The sequence below is a fragment of the Fundulus heteroclitus genome, chromosome 12, assembly GCF_011125445.2.
Source record: "Fundulus heteroclitus isolate FHET01 chromosome 12, MU-UCD_Fhet_4.1, whole genome shotgun sequence".
Lineage (NCBI taxonomy): Eukaryota > Metazoa > Chordata > Actinopteri > Cyprinodontiformes > Fundulidae > Fundulus > Fundulus heteroclitus.
Window position 1 is genome coordinate 4,347,520 of NC_046372.1, and position 20,976 is coordinate 4,368,495.

General features: G+C 43.4%; 1 protein-coding gene across 1 annotated transcript; it reads left to right on the forward strand.

Moving 5' to 3' along the window:
• Positions 1 to 168: 168 nt before the first annotated feature.
• Positions 169 to 20,799, forward strand: wdr31 (WD repeat domain 31). The gene is made up of 10 exons (XM_012850282.3): positions 169 to 446; positions 991 to 1,051; positions 13,064 to 13,196; positions 13,391 to 13,465; positions 13,571 to 13,715; positions 15,007 to 15,107; positions 15,209 to 15,276; positions 16,904 to 17,045; positions 17,193 to 17,355; positions 17,447 to 20,799. Exons 2-10 carry the CDS (start codon positions 1,005 to 1,007, stop codon positions 17,647 to 17,649), a joined length of 1,077 nt encoding a protein of 358 aa, XP_012705736.2. The 5' UTR covers positions 169 to 446; positions 991 to 1,004; the 3' UTR covers positions 17,650 to 20,799.
• The last annotated feature ends 177 nt before the right edge of the window (positions 20,800 to 20,976 follow it).

Below are 20,976 nucleotides of genomic sequence, written 5' to 3' on the forward strand. Positions count from 1 at the left end.
CAACTATCTAGATCTAGTACTGTTTTGTTTTAAATAAACATTTAGGTTAGGTTGAGATCACTTTTCATTTCACGCTTTTATTTTGTAAGCAACTTCCGGTTTTTCTCTTCTGTGTTTTTTTCCCCCCTCCCCTCCCGGCCGTGTCACGTGACTACAGCTTCCCCCTGGATACGGGAAAGCGTCTGCTTGCGGTCTCTACGGAGGAAAGGATGGATGTGTAGAAGTCCAAGGAACGTTTCTGTGCGCTTTTTTTTACGCAGTTGGGACGTCAAACTATCATGGCAGTCTGTGGGGAAAGCGTCGCTGTCGTCCCAGCAACAACTTTATTAACTTTTAATATGTCCAACTTTACGTTTTAGCCGCACCGCTGATCTTTCTTAGCATGGACAGCAAGGATTAGTTAGCCTCGGCATCACCCGGCAGCGACCACACTCCCCCGGTGACAGGTAAGGACTGCACAGTCTTCGGAAACGGGTTCGCGCACAAGTTTTTTTTTCTTTTTTTCTTTTTCCAACATTGTTGTTATTGTTTTTAAACCACTGCAGTGACATTCCCGCGGGAGCTGTTGCATAATGACCGCCAGCACAGTTCATAGCGAGGTGTTTTCGACTGACTAATTCCTAGTGGCGGTAATGATGTGGCGCTAATAGGATTGGAGCTCTCTCTCCTTCCTGCCGCTTGTTTGAGAAATTCGTAGGGATAACGAGGGTGGAGTTTAGCCGTGCGTGCGTGGGAAAGTGGTGTGTGTGTGTGTGTGTGTGTGTGTGGGTAATCTCTCACGATTATGCAGTGGCAGTGATATAATGATCATACATTCTAGTGTGGATTTTTGTTTTGTTTTGCAAAGTGTTTGATTTATTAGCACGGCAGAGTTTCACCTGTTGGTCTCCACGTCGAAATCACTGTTTACGTCTTTATTTCATGCAATGGTTGCAGCTAAATTAATGGAGTCGTTTATTTCATCTTGTAATCCATTCATTGTGGCCGCAGGTTTGTGAGCCGACATGGGCAAGCTGCAGAGCAAGTTTCGCAAGAGGTCTGATGTGTACCGGTGAGTTGTGCTGGACTGTAATACAGCCTGATCCCTGCTTGTTTTAAGTAGTTCTTACAGCTGTTCACAAAGCATGTTGCTGTGCACTACTGGACAGCTGGCTGAAAGAAGGGCCACAGGCTTTTTGATTCCATGAAATACAAACAATGCTGTTTGGTGATATTTCTAGTGGTGACATAAAAACAAGATCACTCATAATACTGCAACCAAAGAGTGTCACCTTTTGACCTTGTTAAGACTTCGGCCGACATGTCTGTTAAGCAGAAAACTGCAGCCAGCTGAGCAGACAGTCTAAAGGTAAGAGCAGCTTTTTACTATTGTGTTAATCTAACACCAGAAGGTAAAAAGGGATATTCTGCACAAGACAGCGACACCTAAATTTTGCAGGTGCTTATGCAAAACCTCTGCTTAAGTCTTTGTATCAAAATTATGCAAATGCTGCATAACATTATTATAACTTGCATGCATTCACTTGCATGTTTTTTTTTTTTTTTTTTTTAGCAGCAGTGGGAATAATTGCAGCGTTACTCTTTTTAATAAAAGAAATTAGATCCTGTTACACATTTTGTTGTTAACGTTGTAAATACCGCGTGTGGGAACTGTGGTGTTTTCACTCAGGGTATTATAGCGGTCATAAACACCCCTTAGCAAATTACTAATCTGCAAGATCCTGGAGTTCCTACTCTCGTTAGATGTTGCCTCCATGGAACCGGAGGTTTTTCTTTATTTTAAAGCCCTCAATTAGGCACAACAAAAGCTCCTAAACTAGCGTCGGTTCCAAACGTAACTAATTTGCCAGAGCCACATTGAATGGGATCTTTGGGGACATCCGTGCCACCAGTCTAATGCAGGAGCAGAATTGATTTTAAAATGCTTTGTTCATCTGTGAGACTGTATGAGATGGTGTTTTTGCACCAGTGTGTGGGAGCCAGCGCCGGAGAAACTGTACAGCTACAGAAGATGAAAAAAGAAAGTTGCCAGCTTGTAAGATCAATAATTTTATCTTATTATTTATTACATTATTTGCTGAAAAACAGAATATAGAGAACCGAATAATCAGGCATAGATCCGAGGGGTCCGAGAAGGTTTAGGTTGAGACAGCTCTTATTTTACTTTCACTCTGTCATGACCCCCACAACGTTTTGTTCATACACAGTTTATTTTATTTTTTTGTATTGATGGTTTACTTAATTTATATATTTAGTATATTTGGTTAAATTAATTCATGGTGCGTTTTCACACAGGGCCATGTAGGTTTGGGTGCAAAACGTCTGTTCGAAGTGCACCTTGCTAAGGGAGATTAAATCTGATATTTGTGAATTAGCATGGATGTGTACGTGACTGTATGAAGAATTTTGACTTGGAGAGAATCAACAAAAAATCCAAACGATGTGCGCCCAATTCTTGTTCAGTCGTTCCACTCTTAAAACAGTTTTTAATAAATCAGTTAAAGGTGCTATGCCATAAGCTGGTTGAATATGCTTATTATTATTATTAATTATAATTTGGTATTATAATTTAAATAATAAATCATTCAACTCAAAATTTCGCTATAACAAATATAGTTCAAATGGTGGTGATGTTAGCTATAAGCTTATAAGTATTTATACCACTAATGCATTAGTTAACTTGCTGTTATGAACTCATTTATGCTGGAATAAATGATCAGGTCGGACTGTTAACCGACCAGGTTTATCCAGCAGGCTGTGAGAACCCCAATGTAACTGCAATTAGAGTTTAAATCCTTATTCCTTATCACCATCCAATGATATTGTCTCTGTATTAATGTCAGATGTTAACTCCAAAGGAGGTTAGCTCTGATTTCTGAATACCCAGGCAACTGTGAATTGGACTGAACACAAAACAATGTCTATTCCGCAGTGGTTGGTTTTATTGAACCAAAAGCAATTCCCTGTTACAGTAATTCTCTGATTCAAACAACTTTGGAATTCTTACTCATTACTAAACTAAAACATGCAAAATATATATGTGGAAATAAAGAACAAAACAAAATAAACAATGGATTAAAATGAGCGGTTAGCAGATCTTAACTTAACTCAAAGTTGTTTAACACCGCCCTCGAAACACCGGCATTTCACGTATCAGCATTGATAGACAGAACAGCTTCGGGAATCTCACTGGACGCTTTGATGTCTTACGAAAGCTAATTCAGCTAAGCTACCTACAGTTCAGATACACGTGACCCTCCCAAGATGGCTGCTACGATGACGTATGAGGGGAGGTCCTAATGACGTAACCACGCTTACGCTGATGGGGTAATGCCTCGCTTCGAGGGGCGTAGCTAACTGGGAGTTTAAAGCAAAGCCCGCGACTTGCTCGGACAAAAGATTAAATCGATAAGAAGAGCGAAGAGAGAGAGAGGGGGGGAAGCAGGGAAGAAGATGGAAAGGAATGAAGCAATAACCCACGGCGGGGTTATTGATGAATCACAAATCAACACAGCAAATCAATTGTAAAATGCATGCACATACAAGGAAAATGTTCAGCAAAATAATTCCAACTTCGTCGTGGAATAAAAGCATTAACCAACACCTACAAAGTTCTACCGCCTGCCCAGGCACTTCTAAACACCCTGTTGGTGAAACAGAAATAAAAGGGGAAAAACCCCGTTACTTTGAGTTGCCTCGGGGCTGGTCCGGAGCGCTTCGAGTGTGGCTTTCTGGACGCGCTTCGACGAGCGCAGTTGTCCACAGGCTGCAGCGGGACGGGGAAGAAGCTGCTTCGTTTCTTCCTCCGGGTTCAACAGTCGCTTTGTTGGCCAGACAAAAGCGGGGTCCTCTTCGATCACTGGGAGATGCGGCGTCTCTCAGTCTTTTGATCAGAGGGAATTTAAAAGTACTTATTTAAGTCGACCTCCTGTTATAAAGCAGGGAATAACCGTTGCGTCGAAAAATCTCGGTCCAGCGAGCAATCGAACACGTGGCGTGGGAATCAGCTGTGTGTGTCTTCTCGGGTTGGCTAAAAGCCAGGGAAGAAGGAAGCTCATCGTGTGTGATCGGCTTTTATAGCCATCACTATAGCAACCTTATCTTGATCGGCGGCCATTTTGCCGTGTTGCGTGATGGGAGTTGGTGGCCATTTTGACCACATTGCATCATGGGTAACGCAGTCCGTTACGTCCCGAATTGATGCCGTTTCCTTGATCGGCGGCCATTTTGCCGTGTTGCGTGATGGGAGTTGGTGGCCATTTTGACCACATGAGTTGGTGGCCATTTTGACCACATTGCATCATGGGTAACGTAGTCCGTTACCGCTTTCTGTCACGTCTGAACTGGCACAACATACCCCCCTTTAGCTTTGAAGAGTGGGATGCTGGTCACAGTCTTTAAAGCTACAACCAAGTCCATTCTGGCGTGACGAAAATCCGTTGTGCATGAGTGGAACAACCTAATAGTCTTTCTAGTAGTCCATTGGGATTCATGCAGTTCAGTTCATCATCCAAGAGGAGGAAAAACGAAGCATTCATTGTGCCTGGGTCAGTGACCTAGCCTGGGCAGGACTAAGCTATAGCTAGTCATTTCTATTGGCTAATAAGGCAACAATAAAGTAATAAAAAAAAAAGAAATGCAAACTTCACAATCACCATCGTCAATACATTCATTGGTCATCAGGTTTGAACTTTGAACCAAAAAAAGGAGAGAGGGAAAAGGGGAAAGGAAAGAGACAGCGGTTCGTAGTCTAATCAGCTTATGGCCTTCAAGGAGCTGGTGCTACAAACCTGGGAGCGACAAAGGTGAGGGCGTCAACCCTGGTTTGCAACTGTTTGATCTGCTTGTATGCTGCATACGCCATCGCAGTAGTGATGGCCCATCCAAATACAAGGAGAACCACAATAATGGTCATAATGTGAGTGTCGGTCGACTCTGTAGCTCTGGGGAAGCGAAGCAGAGGGACCGAGCTCAACTCTGATGGAGTGAGACTGAATTTAATCAGCTGCGTGCCTGCGAGTAAAAGCTGTCTTTCAATGCCGACATCAATGCTGAAATTGTATCCCTTAAAGACATCTATTATTTCAATCTCTGATAAATGGGTTGCTTGGGCATACCCAGTGGATGTCTTTGGTTTTGGTACACAAATCCAAATTAGGGACTAAATAAAGTTTGGGGTCAGCATCATGATAGGCCAATATTGAGGGAGTTTGTAGGTGTACGTGGATCTCACCTTGCCAAAAACCGACATTCAATACTGATTTAAGCCTATACACATTAGCCCTTTCAATGATGGGAAGGTTTAGCATAAATCCTATCTCCAAGTTGTCAGGATTTACAAATATTGGAATTGCACTACCTAGGCTGTACGCCAGGTGTATTTGTGGTGGTTGCAGTGTTTCACTAGAGGCAGATTTGAGAACCTTTTCAACCAAATCTACTGGTACCAGGTACGGAGGAATCCGTCCTTCAGCAAGGCTATTTATGGATGAACTAACCTCTCGAGTGAGGTCCTGCATTAAATCTCTAACAACCTGAGTATACATCATGTCATTCTTTACCACTTCTGTGAGCGTTTCCAAAGCAATGCATGGTGTTATGGCTGAGTGTGAAATTATAGACGTGAAGTTATGTATGGACACTTGCTTTATTAGTGCATGTTTAAAGTGTCCTGATTGAACATGCACTTGTCCTATTTAATGCTATGCATTGTTCTCTTCGGCGGGGGCGGAGTTAGGCTCCGTTCCCTGTGAGGAGAGTTTAGTGGACGGTTTAGTTTGGTTCGCTTGAACCCATTTGTACTCTGGACTTTGCATGCGGGCTTCTAGGTTCTTTCGAGGCCACGCGAAAGTCGTTTGGAGACAGTCTTTTAAGTCAGTGACGCACTGGAGTGCAGTGTAGATGGTTGTCACACTGACGTCTTTGGGTTGGTAGATGAGATTCAGGGGAAGTGTCCTTTGCCTTCCTGTCATCATCTGGAAAAGTGTCACCCCTGTGGAGCATGGTGAGGTAGAGTGGACTAGCATTAGGACCAGGGGAAGCTTTGTATCCCGGTCCCCGTCATGGCTGCTGGCATGTTCCTTTGACATGCTGACCACGGTGCAGTTCATTCGCTCCACCTGTCCGGATGACTGTGGGCGGTAGGTGATGTGGAATTTAACTTCCACGCCCAACATGTTGAAAAGCACGGTCATAATGTTTGACGTTCCTCTGTCCGAGTCGACGGACAGGGGAAGGCCCCACCTGCTGAAAACGTGATTTAGCAGCAGGGCTGCTGTGGTGACAGCGGTGTCATTCGGTGCCGGCAAACATTCGAACCATTCTGTGAAACTGCCTGTTATTGTCAAAAGATATTTGTTATCTCTTAACGATTCGGGGACTGGACCGATCCAGTCAGTCTGCAAATGTGACCACGGAAATATAACCCCCCTTTGCTGAAGCAGGGCTCGGTCTAGTGGCCGTGTGGGTTGTAACTGGCTGCAGGTTAAGCAGCCTCGTACATACTCCTGGGTGTCCTGGGCCGCTGAAGGCCGGGACGTCACCTGTTGGGGAGTTTTCAGATTAGCTTTGCAGCTTCTGTGTTCTCCTACTGGTGAGTCATGGACGTGTGTCAGTGTGATCCCAAGTTCGTTTGAATCTTTGGGCTGAATGGGCTGAAACTCATAAAACAGCTCCTTAAGTGCTGTTTCCTCCGTTTCAGTGGTCAGTGCATCAGCTTTTTCCAGCTGTTGCATGATCTCTGTTTCAAAGCCAGGGCAGGGCTCAGTGGGTGAGTCCCGGTTCTCTGGTTGATTCGGTGCTGGTTCTGTTGGGTCGGTTGCTGTCGCATACCCCAACAGATTTCCTTCAGCTTCAAGCGTTGCACCACAAATAGATCCAGCAGGCAAAGCTTCATGTCGCCTGATTTGGATCATGTTGGAAGGAAAAGTAAACACGGTGTCTGGAGAGTCCTGTCTGCCGGTCAAGGATAAGGGCAGGTCTCCGATGACGGGAATGCTCAGCTCAAAGTTGTGGAAAGAGCTTTCGATGAGCACCCCAAGAGGTTTCTTCGCCACCACTTGGATCGGCATGCGAGTTGGATTCTCCACTAAAAGGTAAGCTGAGCGGTTGTTCAGCTCAAGCAGGGGTGTGTCAGAGGATTTGGAAATCGGCTCTGTGGAAGGCAGAAATGGTGCTAAAAGTTCTTTGGGCTCCTCGGAGCATGTCACCTGGTTGATAGGGACGGACAGTCCACTTCCAGAAGTGAGGGGCTTGGGAGTCCCCACTTGGGCCCAAAGATGACCATGATAGCAGTCAATGAGTGGGGCTAACCTGTTCAACAGGTCCTGACCCACAAGAAAAGGTTCTGTGTCCAAAGTACATATGTAGATGGGGTGCACCAGGGTCATGTCACGGAAAGTGATGTCTAACCACGCCCGTTTGGTGATGCATGACTGATCCTGAGTGTAGCTAGTGATGCCCACGTTACAGGTCTCTACCTGGAACGGTTTCCCAAGGGACACCATAGCTCTGGTCACCTCATCAAACAAATCTGAGCACATTAGACTGATCTCGGAACCCGTGTCTAAAAGAGCATTTGCAGTTACACATCCTCCGATAACTGTCGAGCAGTATAAGCGGTGTGCATTTTCATGATGGTTTAGCTCACCTAGAAACCTTAGAAAAGGGGCTTTCTGATCACCTGCTGATGGGATCTTAGAAGGTTGTCGGTGAATTTTCGGTTGGTCCCCCCCCTTAATCAGATAAACTCTGTTAAAAGGGGAAGCCTGTTCCACGCCTAGTCATGCTGGCTGGGGTTTTGGGCCTGGCTTACCTGGAGGGTCGGTAGGATTGGGTGATGGCTGGGACGGCTGCGGCGCGATCTGATGCACTGTTTCGGCTAGCAACCTGCGAAAAGTCTCCTCTATCTCCTTTCTCATTGACTCCTCCATGCGCAGGTTCCAGCCTTTGTTGTCATGTGTGCTTTTCGGCTTTCCTGGCCTGTCAGTTTGCTTACCGTATTGAGCTGGATCCGGCCTGTGCCATTTTTGAAACCTCTCACCTTCCATGCTGCCATGCTGACCTCTCCTATCCTGGGAAGCTTTCTTCTGCTGCGGCTCAAAACCATGTTGCTTCTTAGGACCAAATCTAGTTTTAGGTTTGAAGGGAGGCATCTCATGTCCCTCCAGACCTAAACTCTTTTCTGGTTCGGCTTGAATCTGCAGAACCTTTTTATCACTATCGGCTCCTTTGTTGGGCCGGACACGTGTTTCCCATGCCACCTGCGCATATTTCCTGATTTCCTGCATGCTAAGTTTCTTGGTTCTACAATGCATGGTAACCTCATAACGCACGCTTTCATGAAGATTATGGAGGAACAAAGATTTGAAAGTGTGGTCTTCCTCCAAGCCGGGAGCATTTCGTCCCTGAAAGTAAGCAGCCCGCAAGCGACGGTAGTACGCTTTTGGTGCTTCAGTTCTCTTTTGCTGAATTGCAAAAGCTCCAAGAGTTGCAGAAGCTGGGTCTGTAAACACAGAATATTCTTCTCTTAAAGCCTGACAAAGAGCTGAGTAACGGTCACGTGTAGCTGGGGGGAGGCTTTCTATGAAAACATGGACACTTCTGGACGTGGTTTTCCAGATAAGCTTCAACTTTTCTCGAGCTGAGGGGCTATATAAGTCTAGCAGACAGCGCTCTACCTCTCTGAGATAGTCATCAATGGTGGATTCTGTATTGCTAGGATCAAAACGCTCTATGTCTCGGGCCAGGGACTCAAGTTGACGCATCCGCAGTCCCTGTTCAGGGATCGGAGCTGGTCCATCTGAGTCCTCTCCTGACGACTCTTGCCTGTGGTAACCACGATAGGAGGGAGGCTCCAGTTCTGACCACCTACCGGGCATCGGCGGCCGTTCGTGGGATGCCGGGGGACCCTCCCTGTCATGAACTCTTGTCTGTGGACGCAGTTCAGAGGAGTGGGGTTCACCTGTGTCCCAGGAACGGTGCTCTCGTCGCCCTGGTGGGGGGAAAAGATCATAGCGAGCCGTGTCAGGGGTCAGGTGGGAAGCAGGTGTTTTCCCATGATTTACATCATGTGGATCAGTCCTGATTGCCACCGTAAGTTGTTTAGGCATTTCTTTCTGTATCACACTGCTATATCTGTCCTGACCTTCGCTTACCCTTCGCTCAGAAGGTGTCTGAGGGCCCAGTTCATCCAATGTCCTCCAGGTGTGATCTCCATGTTTTCCTTTGGAGTTCTCACACTCAGATCCTTCTGTCTGCAAGCTAATGCGATCCTCCTCTCGCTCCTCTGTGGGATGACAGCTGCCCTGAACACTTCTCTGTTCTAGCTCCCTGATTCTTTCCTCAGCTAAAGCACGCCTCTCAACCTCTCTGTTACGCAGATTGGTCTCTAGCGTTAACCTTCGGTGGTATAACGCAGTTAATTCACCCAAAACATCTGCTACCAATCTATGTTTAGGTTTGCTCTGGACCTCCTCCACCAATTCCTGAATTCTCCTCTCACAGTCCTTTGTGTTAAACTGATTCAGACGGGTTTGTTCGTCCGGTGTCATTTTAAGCAGTGAGCTAATGACATCCTGGGCCTCCATTCCAATGGAATGGTTTGGACCTTCAGCTCCTTCAGACCTAAACACTGAGGAATCTTCACTATCCATTCTGTGTCAGCTATGGATAACAACACAACAGGTAACAACCTGTAGTTTAGCTCAGCGCTAAACAACAGACAACAAATAACAACGCTGTATTCTAGCTTAGCACTAGGTAACAACGCATACGCTTTAATTTAGCTCAGCGCTAAACAACAACTGCTAACAACAACTGTTAAGTGGCTTCACTTTAACTGTTAACAGCAAACACGCACTATGACTGGCACTTTAACTGCAGTAAGTGGGTTCAAATACGTGCGTTTAATTAGGCTGCGCAGGGGAGAATCAACCCTGCGACTTACAACTCCTATGTTTTAGGAACGGTTAATATGCTTGTTTAACTTTGAGAATATTAACTTTGAGTGACATGGACCACTAACCTTTCGGCCAGTAATTAATGATAAAGCTGTGGCTTTGTTTGTGATGTAAGTTATTTCAGAACAGGTGCTCTACACATGTGTGGAAAAATAGCAAAGTGTTTTGGAGCTTCAGAGTTGGCAAAGAATGACAGTTAAAACCGCTAAATTGCAACCTTAGTTTCAAAATCACAGCTCAATTTTGACCACTTATGATGAGCAGAAGGGGATAAGGGAGGAAAGAAAAGAAAAATAAAATAATAACAAAAGTAAATAAAAAATTCAAAAGGGAAAAAAAAATTAAGATATGATAATAAGTTGGGGGAAAAAAAAACTGAGCGATCTAAGCTGTCTTTAAAACCGTGACTGCAACTACCTATCCTGGCCACCAGATGGAGGCAAGGTCTCTCTTTTCAAAGCAGAACACGACACAGACTCTGATTGACAAGTAGCAGACGCTGGCTGCTGTGTATTTCAATCTAGCTGACTTCCAGTCCAGAAATCAATATTCAAACCTCAGGTTAACAACCTCAAACCACCACAAACACGTATATATTTAGTAATGATACCTCCTTAATCAATTATGACTGAATAGCCCTTTTGGCAAGGCGAGCAGTCAAAATGCTGGAATATGGATTGTGTTCATTCAATTCATAAGTTGCTGGTTATTCGATTTAGTCTAAAGGAACGCCAATAAGTAGACTCCAGCCCACACAGGGAAACGCCAATTTATGCTATGCCATAAGCTGGTTGAATATGCTTATTATTATTATTAATTATAATTTGGTATTATAATTTAAATAATAAATCATTCAACTCAAAATTTCGCTATAACAAATATAGTTCAAATGGTGGTGATGTTAGCTATAAGCTTATAAGTATTTATACCACTAATGCATTAGTTAACTTGCTGTTATGAACTCATTTATGCTGGAATAAATGATCAGGTCGGACTGTTAACCGACCAGGTTTATCCAGCAGGCTGTGAGAACCCCAATGTAACTGCAATTAGAGTTTAAATCCTTATTCCTTATCACCATCCAATGATATTGTCTCTGTATTAATGTCAGATGTTAACTCCAAAGGAGGTTAGCTCTGATTTCTGAATACCCAGGCAACTGTGAATTGGACTGAACACAAAACAATGTCTATTCTGCAGTGGTTGGTTTTATTGAACCAAAAGCAATTCCCTGTTACAGTAATTCTCTGATTCAAACAACTTTGGAATTCTTACTCATTACTAAACTAAAACATGCAAAATATATATGTGGAAATAAAGAACAAAACAAAATAAACAATGGATTAAAATGAGCGGTTAGCAGATCTTAACTTAACTCAAAGTTGTTTAACACCGCCCTCGAAACACCGGCATTTCACGTATCAGCATTGATAGACAGAACAGCTTCGGGAATCTCACTGGACGCTTTGATGTCTTACGAAAGCTAATTCAGCTAAGCTACCTACAGTTCAGATACACGTGACCCTCCCAAGATGGCTGCTACGATGACGTATGAGGGGAGGTCCTAATGACGTAACCACGCTTACGCTGATGGGGTAATGCCTCGCTTCGAGGGGCGTAGCTAACTGGGAGTTTAAAGCAAAGCCCGCGACTTGCTCGGACAAAAGATTAAATCGATAAGAAGAGCGAAAAGAGAGAGAGGGGGGAAGCAGGGAAGAAGATGGAAAGGAATGAAACAATAACCCACGGCGGGGTTATTGATGAATCACAAATCAACACAGCAAATCAATTGTACAATGCATGCACATACAAAGAAAATGTTCAGCAAAATAATTCCAACTTCGTCGTGGAATAAAAGCATTAACCAACACCTACAAAGTTCTACCGCCTGCCCAGGCACTTCTAAACACCCTGTTGGTGAGACAGAAATGAAAGGGGAAAAACCCCGTTACTTTGAGTTGCCTCGGGGCTGGTCCGGAACGCTCCGAGTGTGGCTTTCTGGACGCGCTTCGACGAGCGCAGTTGTCCACAGGCTGCAGCGGGACGGGGAAGAAGCTGCTTCGTTTCTTCCTCCGGGTTCAACAGTCGCTTTGTTGGCCAGACAAAAGCGGGGTCCTCTTCGATCACTGGGAGATGCGGCGTCTCTCAGTCTTTTGATCAGAGGGAATTTAAAAGTACTTATTTAAGTCGACCTCCTGTTATAAAGCAGGGAATAACCGTTGCGTCGAAAAATCTCGGTCCAGCGAGCAATCGAACACGTGGCGTGGGAATCAGCTGTGTGTGTCTTCTCGGGTTGGCTAAAAGCCAGGGAAGAAGGAAGCTCATCGTGTGTGATCGGCTTTTATAGCCATCACTATAGCAACCTTATCTTGATCGGCGGCCATTTTGCCGTGTTGCGTGATGGGAGTTGGTGGCCATTTTGACCACATTGCATCATGGGTAACGCAGTCCGTTACGTCCCGAATTGATGCCGTTTCCTTGATCGGCGGCCATTTTGCCGTGTTGCGTGATGGGAGTTGGTGGCCATTTTGACCACATGAGTTGGTGGCCATTTTGACCACATTGCATCATGGGTAACGTAGTCCGTTACCGCTTTCTGTCACGTCTGAACTGGCACAACAAAGGCAAGGCAAATTTATTTTTAAAAGGCAGAAATGATCATGACATTTGCCTACGATGAGCAGATATCAGCTTCTGGAACTGTAGATGTATTTTACGGAGATAGGAAACCTTAGATAAAAGTCCCCCATAAGTTCTGCATAACCATAAGAGGGAAATATTTAAAAAAAAAAAAACTGCATGCTGTCTCCTTTGAAAAATATGCAGCCACTAAGTTCACAAAAATATACTTATATTGCTTTCTTTTAATAATCAATCTTAAGCTTTACAATTTCTGTTTTAGGATGAACATAATTTAGAAATATTATCAGTAAACTATATTAGAGGTTGAAATTACACATATTTCTAGCAGCTGACCAGAAAAAAACAGACAGACATTGTCTTAATGTTTATATTTTCAGAAGCCATCTCGTATGGTAATGAAGTTTTTTTCCCCCATCTGTATCTGTTTACCTTATGCTCCTGCTTCTTGATGTTTCCTGCAGCGCATCTGAAGGGGAGAAGGCTGAGAACTCCTATGACAGCCAGGTGTTACAGTATGAACCTGCCCACCAAGGATCCATCAACGCTGTGACTAATCTCAGCCCAGACCTGTGTGTGTCTGGTGGCAGTGACCAGGTAGAGGAACCCATGTTTAGTGTCTTCGTTTTACAGCGTTAATCAAAGCTGAAGAGGAACGGAGTTGATCCTTAGAGCGCCGGCGCTTTCTTTTTGACATCCGCCGAACAGTGTGGGAGTGATAAATGTAGCCGTGCGTTGCTTTGATAATAACTGGAGCTAACAGATTAAAACGCCTGCCTCTGCTCCCGTAGGCCGTCGTGGTGTACGACTGGAAAGAAGGCCGGATGTGTCAGTCCTTCCAGGGCCACAACAGAGAGGTTACCAAGGTAAAGTCAGTGGGAGGTGTGCGTGTAATGGAGGTGTGATGCAGTTAAATATTTAATATTTCAGGTGTCCTCTCCTGTAAAAAACTGCCCTCCTATATCCACCAGGTGCTTTGTTATCCCGGCAGTACATGGATCTTCAGTGCCTCGCGGGACAAGACCGTCCTCATGTGGGACCTGGACCAGGGGGACGAACCGATTCAGGAGTTTTGTGGACATGAGCTGGTTGTCAACGGAATAGCCATCAGCCCCGGTACAAACATGAGAACGCTCTCTTGATTTTTTTGCTCAAAACGTACCACTAAAACTTCTTACTGAAATTTGTTATTATATTATACAGAAACACCCTATTTTAACTAATGGGACACATTTTAATTAGTAAGCCAGACAATATAGCCATTAGTTGCCTCTCCTGTGGTTCTAAGCAAACTGCCACCTTGGTTCTGGCAGACCCAAATACAGAAAGAAGAACACATTTTATTTAATATATTAATGAAATATATTAGATGAAAACAAACTCTAGGTCTTATAGTGCGTTCCATTTGTCCTTGATAGTCAGGATTCAAGACCTCCGGGTCAGAAAATTTAACTGGAATGGCCCCTAAGGTCTGTGTTATGAGTCGGAAACTCGTCGCTGCTACACGCTACATGCTACGCTACATGCTACACGCAGCAACATTGAGTAAAACCTCACACTTTGACTGTTTATAGCAGCTCTCCATTATTTATATAAGTGTGGTTTTTATCCTGTGATAGGTGCGATATAAATAAAGTTTACTTAAAGTGCTTCACAATAAAAACAACCATGAAACAACACAAAATAAAAAGATAAAAACAGCACAAATGCAACATTATGGCATAAAATTAGTTGAAAACTAGTTAAAAGCCAGTCGGAACACGTGAGTCTTCAACTGCTTTTTAAAAGAATGAACAGAGCCAAGACAGCGTAAGGATAAAGGCAACGCGTTTCACAACATGTTACACAATATGTAACATTTAGTCAGTCGTACAGGCGCTGCCTTTCAGTGTTCATCAGACGGGATGTTTCAGCTCGGTTTATCTGCACAAAATACCGCCTAGAACAGCGCCATCATCATTGTTATTGTTTTAACAACAGTGCGAGCTTCCATGTTTTTTTTCCTCCTGCCCGACAAGAAGGAAACTGGATCGCAAAAAGGCGGAGATGATGTGATCTGCGACTCGTTAGCTCCGACCTCCGAGGCAAAAGGAACGCACCAATAGCCTGCGAGGTTACAGCTCTAACTAGCAAAGATTGGATTGGAAACTATAAAGCGACAGCTTGCAAAGCGTACGATAAGAAGACGGATAGAAGTACAGAAACATGTCTGTACTGTCTCAGTTTTAGTCAAGGTGATGCTTATTATGGCTGTTTCTGCTGAGAAAATCAGCATTAACTAGAAATGATACATTCCAGTACGCCTTGGCAGACAACGAGATTTAACACTGTTACCTAAACTTGTTTTTTTAATGGATTAATAAAGGCCGATGCATTTTCTGGTGCTCTTACTTTGAATGGCGTGCAGATGGGAGGAAGCTTTGCACCGGCTCTCGGGACAACTGGATGTGCCTGTGGGATATAGAGTCTGCTAAATGTGAAAACAGACACAACATCTCGAGAAACCTGGTGAGAGCGTTAAACGTGTGCTTTTGGGCCGAGTCGTCCGCACGGTTCACGTTGTGCTTTCTGGAAGCTTCGAACTTGTCTGCATGTTTGTGTCTTTCCAGGTGACTCATGTATGTTGGGTGCCAGCTAGCTTTTCTGTAGTCCAAACCTCAGAAGATAAAACTATAAGGTACAGTACGTCTTTTTTGGTTTTGTTGGTGTTTAGATGCTGTTGGTTTAAGTTTAGCGAAATTCATCTACAGCCTTTCCCAAAGAACACAGAACCACAGGTCACGGAGAGTGTTCAGTCAGTTGTCTTAGCTTACAAAGTAAAACAACCGTCTGAAAACGAATACTGCAACAGCAATGATTTCTTATTTCTTCCGGCAGACGTTGTCGTTTGAAGTACTTTCTACACTGTTATTCATATTTGTCTCTACACTGCAAAAACAGAACTAAAAATAAGTACGATTTTCTTGAAATTTGTGCATTTGTCCGTGATTTGAGCCAGTAAATAAGATTATCTTTCAATGGAAAGAGTATTTTTACCCCTAAAATAAGATTAGATATAATACACTTGAAATAAGTTGATGGAGATGAGTTGTTCCTATTTTAAGTGCAAAAATCTTACTCCATTGGCAAATGATCTTATTTACCTGCTCAAATAAAGTACAAATACACTCATTAAAAAAAAAATTACTTATTTTTAGTTCTGTTTTTGCAGTGTATCCGAGGTTCCTACACAGTCTCACTGCAAAAACGGATCTAAAAACAAGTAAAATGTTATTAAAGTTAGTGTATTTACCCTTGATTTGAGCAGGTAAAAAAGATTATCTGCCAATGGAATGAGTATTTTGACCCCTAAAATAAGATAATTAGACATCCTGCACTTGAAATAAGATGATTTAGATGAATTGTTCCTATTTTAAGGGCAAAAATCTTATTCCATTGGCAAATCATCTTATTTGCCTGCTCAAATCAAGGACAAATACACAAATTTTAAGAAAATCTTACTTATTTCTAGTTCCGTTTTTGTAGTGCTGCAAAAATTTGGAATGTGATTTCGGTATTTTCTAGCTCTGGATAAGTATGGGAAGAGAAAATAAATATAAGTATTGTCTGATGTTGTGTTCTTTTACCATATAGTTACATGTCCTTCCTCCCTCCTTCCCTCCCTGCCTTGTATCCTTTTCTTTCCTTCCTTCCTTCCTACCATCCATCGGTCCGGCCACCCACCCAGTCAGCCAGCTCTTGGTTTTAACAGGTGGCATCATGTTTAAAGCCTGGCAGATGTAGGAAACTGCCATGAATTCAAAAAAGGAGCATTTGTATTATGAAATGATGTGTGTGGTATGGTTTTACTTAAAGAAACGGTATTATTTCTATTTTCGAGGCATTTAGGTCAAAGAAAAACATCATGCTTGCACAAAAGCTGGAACGAGAACGCTTTCTGGTATTCTTTATGGGAAAAAAAGGGGGGAAAATACATGTAGTTTGTGGGCTGATACGGTAATAGAAAATACCGGGTAAAAGAATCATTCCTTATATAATTAGCCTCAGCTTGTTGTTAAAGTTTGTGCAGCCACCGCATGAACACAAACCAAGGAACTGCTAAAGCTCGTTTTTATTATGCTTGTACTTAAAAGCAACGCTCAGTGTTTTTGTCATTTCCGGCCAGAGTTACTGAGAGTCCCTGCGGAGACGCTGCGGCCGTAGAGACACGGGTTACAGTGCCGCGGTCTAGATATTTATGGCACGTCAACTAGACAGCATACGTTGTGTCTTTTCACTGTACTGTACCTGTTTTTTGCGTGCAGGGTGTGGGACAGCCGTTCGTGGCAGGTGACCAACACTTTTCCAGCTAAGCAGTATATACAGACGTACTGTGACGTCTCTCCAAACGGTCACTACTTGGTGTCCAGCAGCAACGGCCACGGAGGCCAGGGCTGTGAAGCCACGGTGAGGATAAAAGGCGCCGCTTTCCGGATTTTACTATGTAGATGGTTAGAAACAATACATATGGGTTGCTCTGATGATTTTATGCGACGAGATGTTTCGGTCGTGAACCGTTCGACACCGTGGATTGTGATGTTTGTCTGTTGTCAGCTCTGGGACTTGCGTCAGCCTGGCTGTAAAGTTGTGGAGTACAGAGGTCACCTGCAGACCACGGCCTGCTGCCAGTTTCTGCCCGTGTCTCCCGGTGGCTCGGCTCAGATAGCGACATCCTCTCACGACAGCTCGGTGAAAATCTGGGATCAGAACACTGCAGGTAGGACCCCCCACCTCGCGAGCGATGAAACTCCCGCCCCCCGAAGAGTGCGGCGGACGCTTCTGATGTCTGTTGACGTTGCTCGTTTCAGTCTGTCTCGGCACGCTGTCCCTGGATGGTGCCGGCCCGCTGCTTTCCGTGGCTCCCACTGATTCCAGCGGTTTGCTGTGTGCCAGCTTCAACTCCGGCCTCCAGCATATCCAGGTGGAGCAGAGGTCCCCCCAGGCTCACGGTTCCGGCGCTGGTTCGGGTGGTGCCGGAAGCCTGGATATGAGGGTTGTGGCACGTTTCTGACGGCACCGAAAGCACCCGATGCGACTTTTAAATCTGACATATAGACATCGAGGCATTCAGCGAGCTCCAACCACAAGATGTCTATTTATCCAAACCTTTTTTAGGTCATAATTTTACACACGTTTTTGCCAGCATCTTTGCTTTACCAACCTGCCATACTGAGAGAATGCCAGAAGAGGGAGTTGGTGAGCCAGGTGAGCCAGGTGATGCGTGAAGGTTGTCCTTTAAAGCCACAGTGCCTTGCTAAAGTGATCATACGCCTTAAACTCTTTCACATTTTGTCACTTGTCAGCCAGCGACTTGACAGTTCAGTGTGGTTTTTTTTGGATTTTATTTGATAAAGCAACACGAGGTAGTGCATAGTTGTCACGTGGACGCAAGACTTTACAGGATTCTCAACATTGTTTTCCAAATTAAAATCTGAAAAGTGTGGGAAGCACACTCCCCCTCCTCCCCCGGGGTCAATGCTCTGTTTAAGCCCCTTTCGTTGTCTGTTGCTGCCAGCTTCACTCATGTAGAAATTAACATTTTTACTCTTTTGCTAAATATGGAGCTCAATCTGAGATCACATGCAGAGCGCCTGTGAATATAAACTTCCAAGTCTTGTGACAGATTAGATTCAGTTAGATTTAGGCTAAGGCCCTTCTAACGAATTCGCGTTGATCTACTATGCTCCATGGTAGCGCTGGCTGTATGTGGAGCGCAGTTATCCTGCTGGAAGGTGAACCTCGTCACTGAAGTTTTTCAGCCTCTCGTTGTTTCTCTTCCAGAGCTCCATCCATCCTCCCATCAGCTCTGACCAGCTTCCCTCTCCCTGCAGAAGAAAAGCTGTCCCTCAGCATTATGGTGCCACCGCCATGTTTAAACTTGAGCGTGGGGTGTTGAGGGGTGCTACTTTGCTGCCATGCATAGTGTTTTGGTTGGAGGCCAGTTCATTTCTATGTGATCATTTCTGACCAGAACACCTTCTTCCACGTGTTGTCTGTGCCTCCGACATGGTTCGTGAGAAACCGCCTGAAGTTGGGATCTCTTCTGGCTATTTTCCCCCCAACAATTCAGCAATCTTGTGGCTCAAAAGTCCAGATTTGTGAAATTTCTATAGTCATTGATGTCCTGCCAACAAATGATCCCATCTAAGCTGTAAATCTCTGCAGCTCCTCCTGAGTTGCCCAGTCTGGTAGATTTGGGCAGCGGCCATGTCTTGGTAGGGTTCCAGTTTAGATGATGGACTAAACATTGGTCTGTGATGTTCAGAGCTTGACATATTGTCTTATCAACCTTTCTACAGCTTTATCCCTGACCTGCTGTGTTCCTTAGCCTTTACAGAACACACGTATTTATGCTGAGTTCACATTAAATTACCCACAGATGGACCCTTTTTGTTATTTTGGTACGTTTTAACGGCAGTTGGTTTTACAAGGATTTAATATTTGCGGTATTGGAATAGACAGAACATCAACTTTTTAGATCGTGTTTGTAAAAAGATTCAAATAACCATGCATTCTGTTCCTTCCTGTTTAGCAGTGTGCGCTTGCGTTATGTTGGTCTATCACATAAAATCCTCATAAAATACATTGAAGTCTGTGGTTGTAATACGACACAGTGTGAGAAAAGTTCCAGAGGTGTGACCACTTTAGCAAGGACCTGTACTGACGTGGTCTGTAAGTATCATGAGTCATGCCTGATTAATTTGACCTCATATTATGGTAGCTGGAATTAATTCCTCTATATTTAGCGACGTGGATCATGAAAAGCCAAAGAAAAGCCTCCAATTCAATTAATGTCCTTTTTTTTGATTGTTTTAGTTTGATAAACTACATGTTGCCTCGACTTGGACACAAAAACCAGACTAGTGTTGAAAATCTGGAAACAGTATCAGAAATAATACTTTTGTTGAGGTGTGGATTTTTAGAGCCATGGCAAAGCTTTGAACTGCTGTAATCTACTGGACTGTCTTCTTTAGGCTGACTCTAAATGGACTCGTAGGACCATAGGTTTAGTCAAAGCACGCTCTCATCCATTCTGGTGCCGGTCCGATTCTCAGAACATGACGATTTGATGAATTCACAAAGTTAGTTCTGTTTGTCTGACCGCACCTGTAAAAGTTTCTCTTACATGAGACTGAGCAAGAGCTTAATTAAGGGTAATTACCTTTTTTATTATTTAAGAGGAAAAAAATAGTTTTATTTTGTTTGCACTGTTGTTTTTTTTTGTTGAAACTAAAGAATATTGAAACGCCAGCTTGTATGAACTTATTTTTTGTTCTTGCATAGAAAAGGTTTTCCTGTTGATGCAGATTCTTATATTTTGACCTTAAGATGCTGATAGCTTTGTTTTTAAACAGAACTTTTGATTTTTTTAAAGCAACTATGCAAAAACAAGTTATTGACTTTTTTTGATGAACTAAACATGAATCAGAGTACAATGTGCAACTGTAACATTTCCAGCGTTGTGCAGTCTTTCAGTACGAGGTTCTCTGCCAACTACTTAATGTAGTTATCCATTCTAAATAAATCCACTAAGTTAAGGCAATACGTTTTAATATTATTGAAAAGTTAATTTATTTCAGCAAACAACACAGACTGATGATGTTTTAAAGCCTTTTTCCGTTAATTATTTTAAAATTAGAATATTGTGTCAGACCAATAAAAAAGCAAAAATCTTCATGTAGAAATGGAGCCTTAATGAAAAGAATGTTTAAAATCGGCTTAACGTTGTTTTATTTATCAAAGGTACTTTTAATTTGAGCAACGAGCCTCTTAGAAGTCCATATTCTAATTTCTTGAATTACTTTACGTTAACTAAAGCTGCTCTCATGGTGGAGCTGCAGCCCTGATCCAACCACTGAAGCCCAGACGTGTTGCACCAAGATAAGCAGGCAGAAAAACCAGTGAAGCAGAAAGAGAACTCACCGTGGTTTTATCCTAAGCTGCGTCGATCACAGAGATTTCCAGTTTCTCTGACCGATTAGTACTCAGGAATTTAGGGAATGCCAACAACCACATCGCTGATTTTGGTGATAGTTTGCTTACCTGTCAGTTTAAGCATCACATATCGATTTCATGTTTGTTCTGATTCTTGAATCACTCGCTCACCTTGTGTTTGATACTTGCTGATGAATAAATAAATTTATTTATTTTTCAAAATGTATTTCATGTGTAAAGAACTTTTGTGTGCACGGCCATTTAATTGCGGCAATTTTTCCAATACATTTTCTGCAGACGCCTGCTGGAAACACTTAACTTTACAATTATTTTGCTCACTGGTTTCATGTTTGAGCAATATTTAACGTGTTAAAACGTCATCCAAAGACACCACAGACCGATT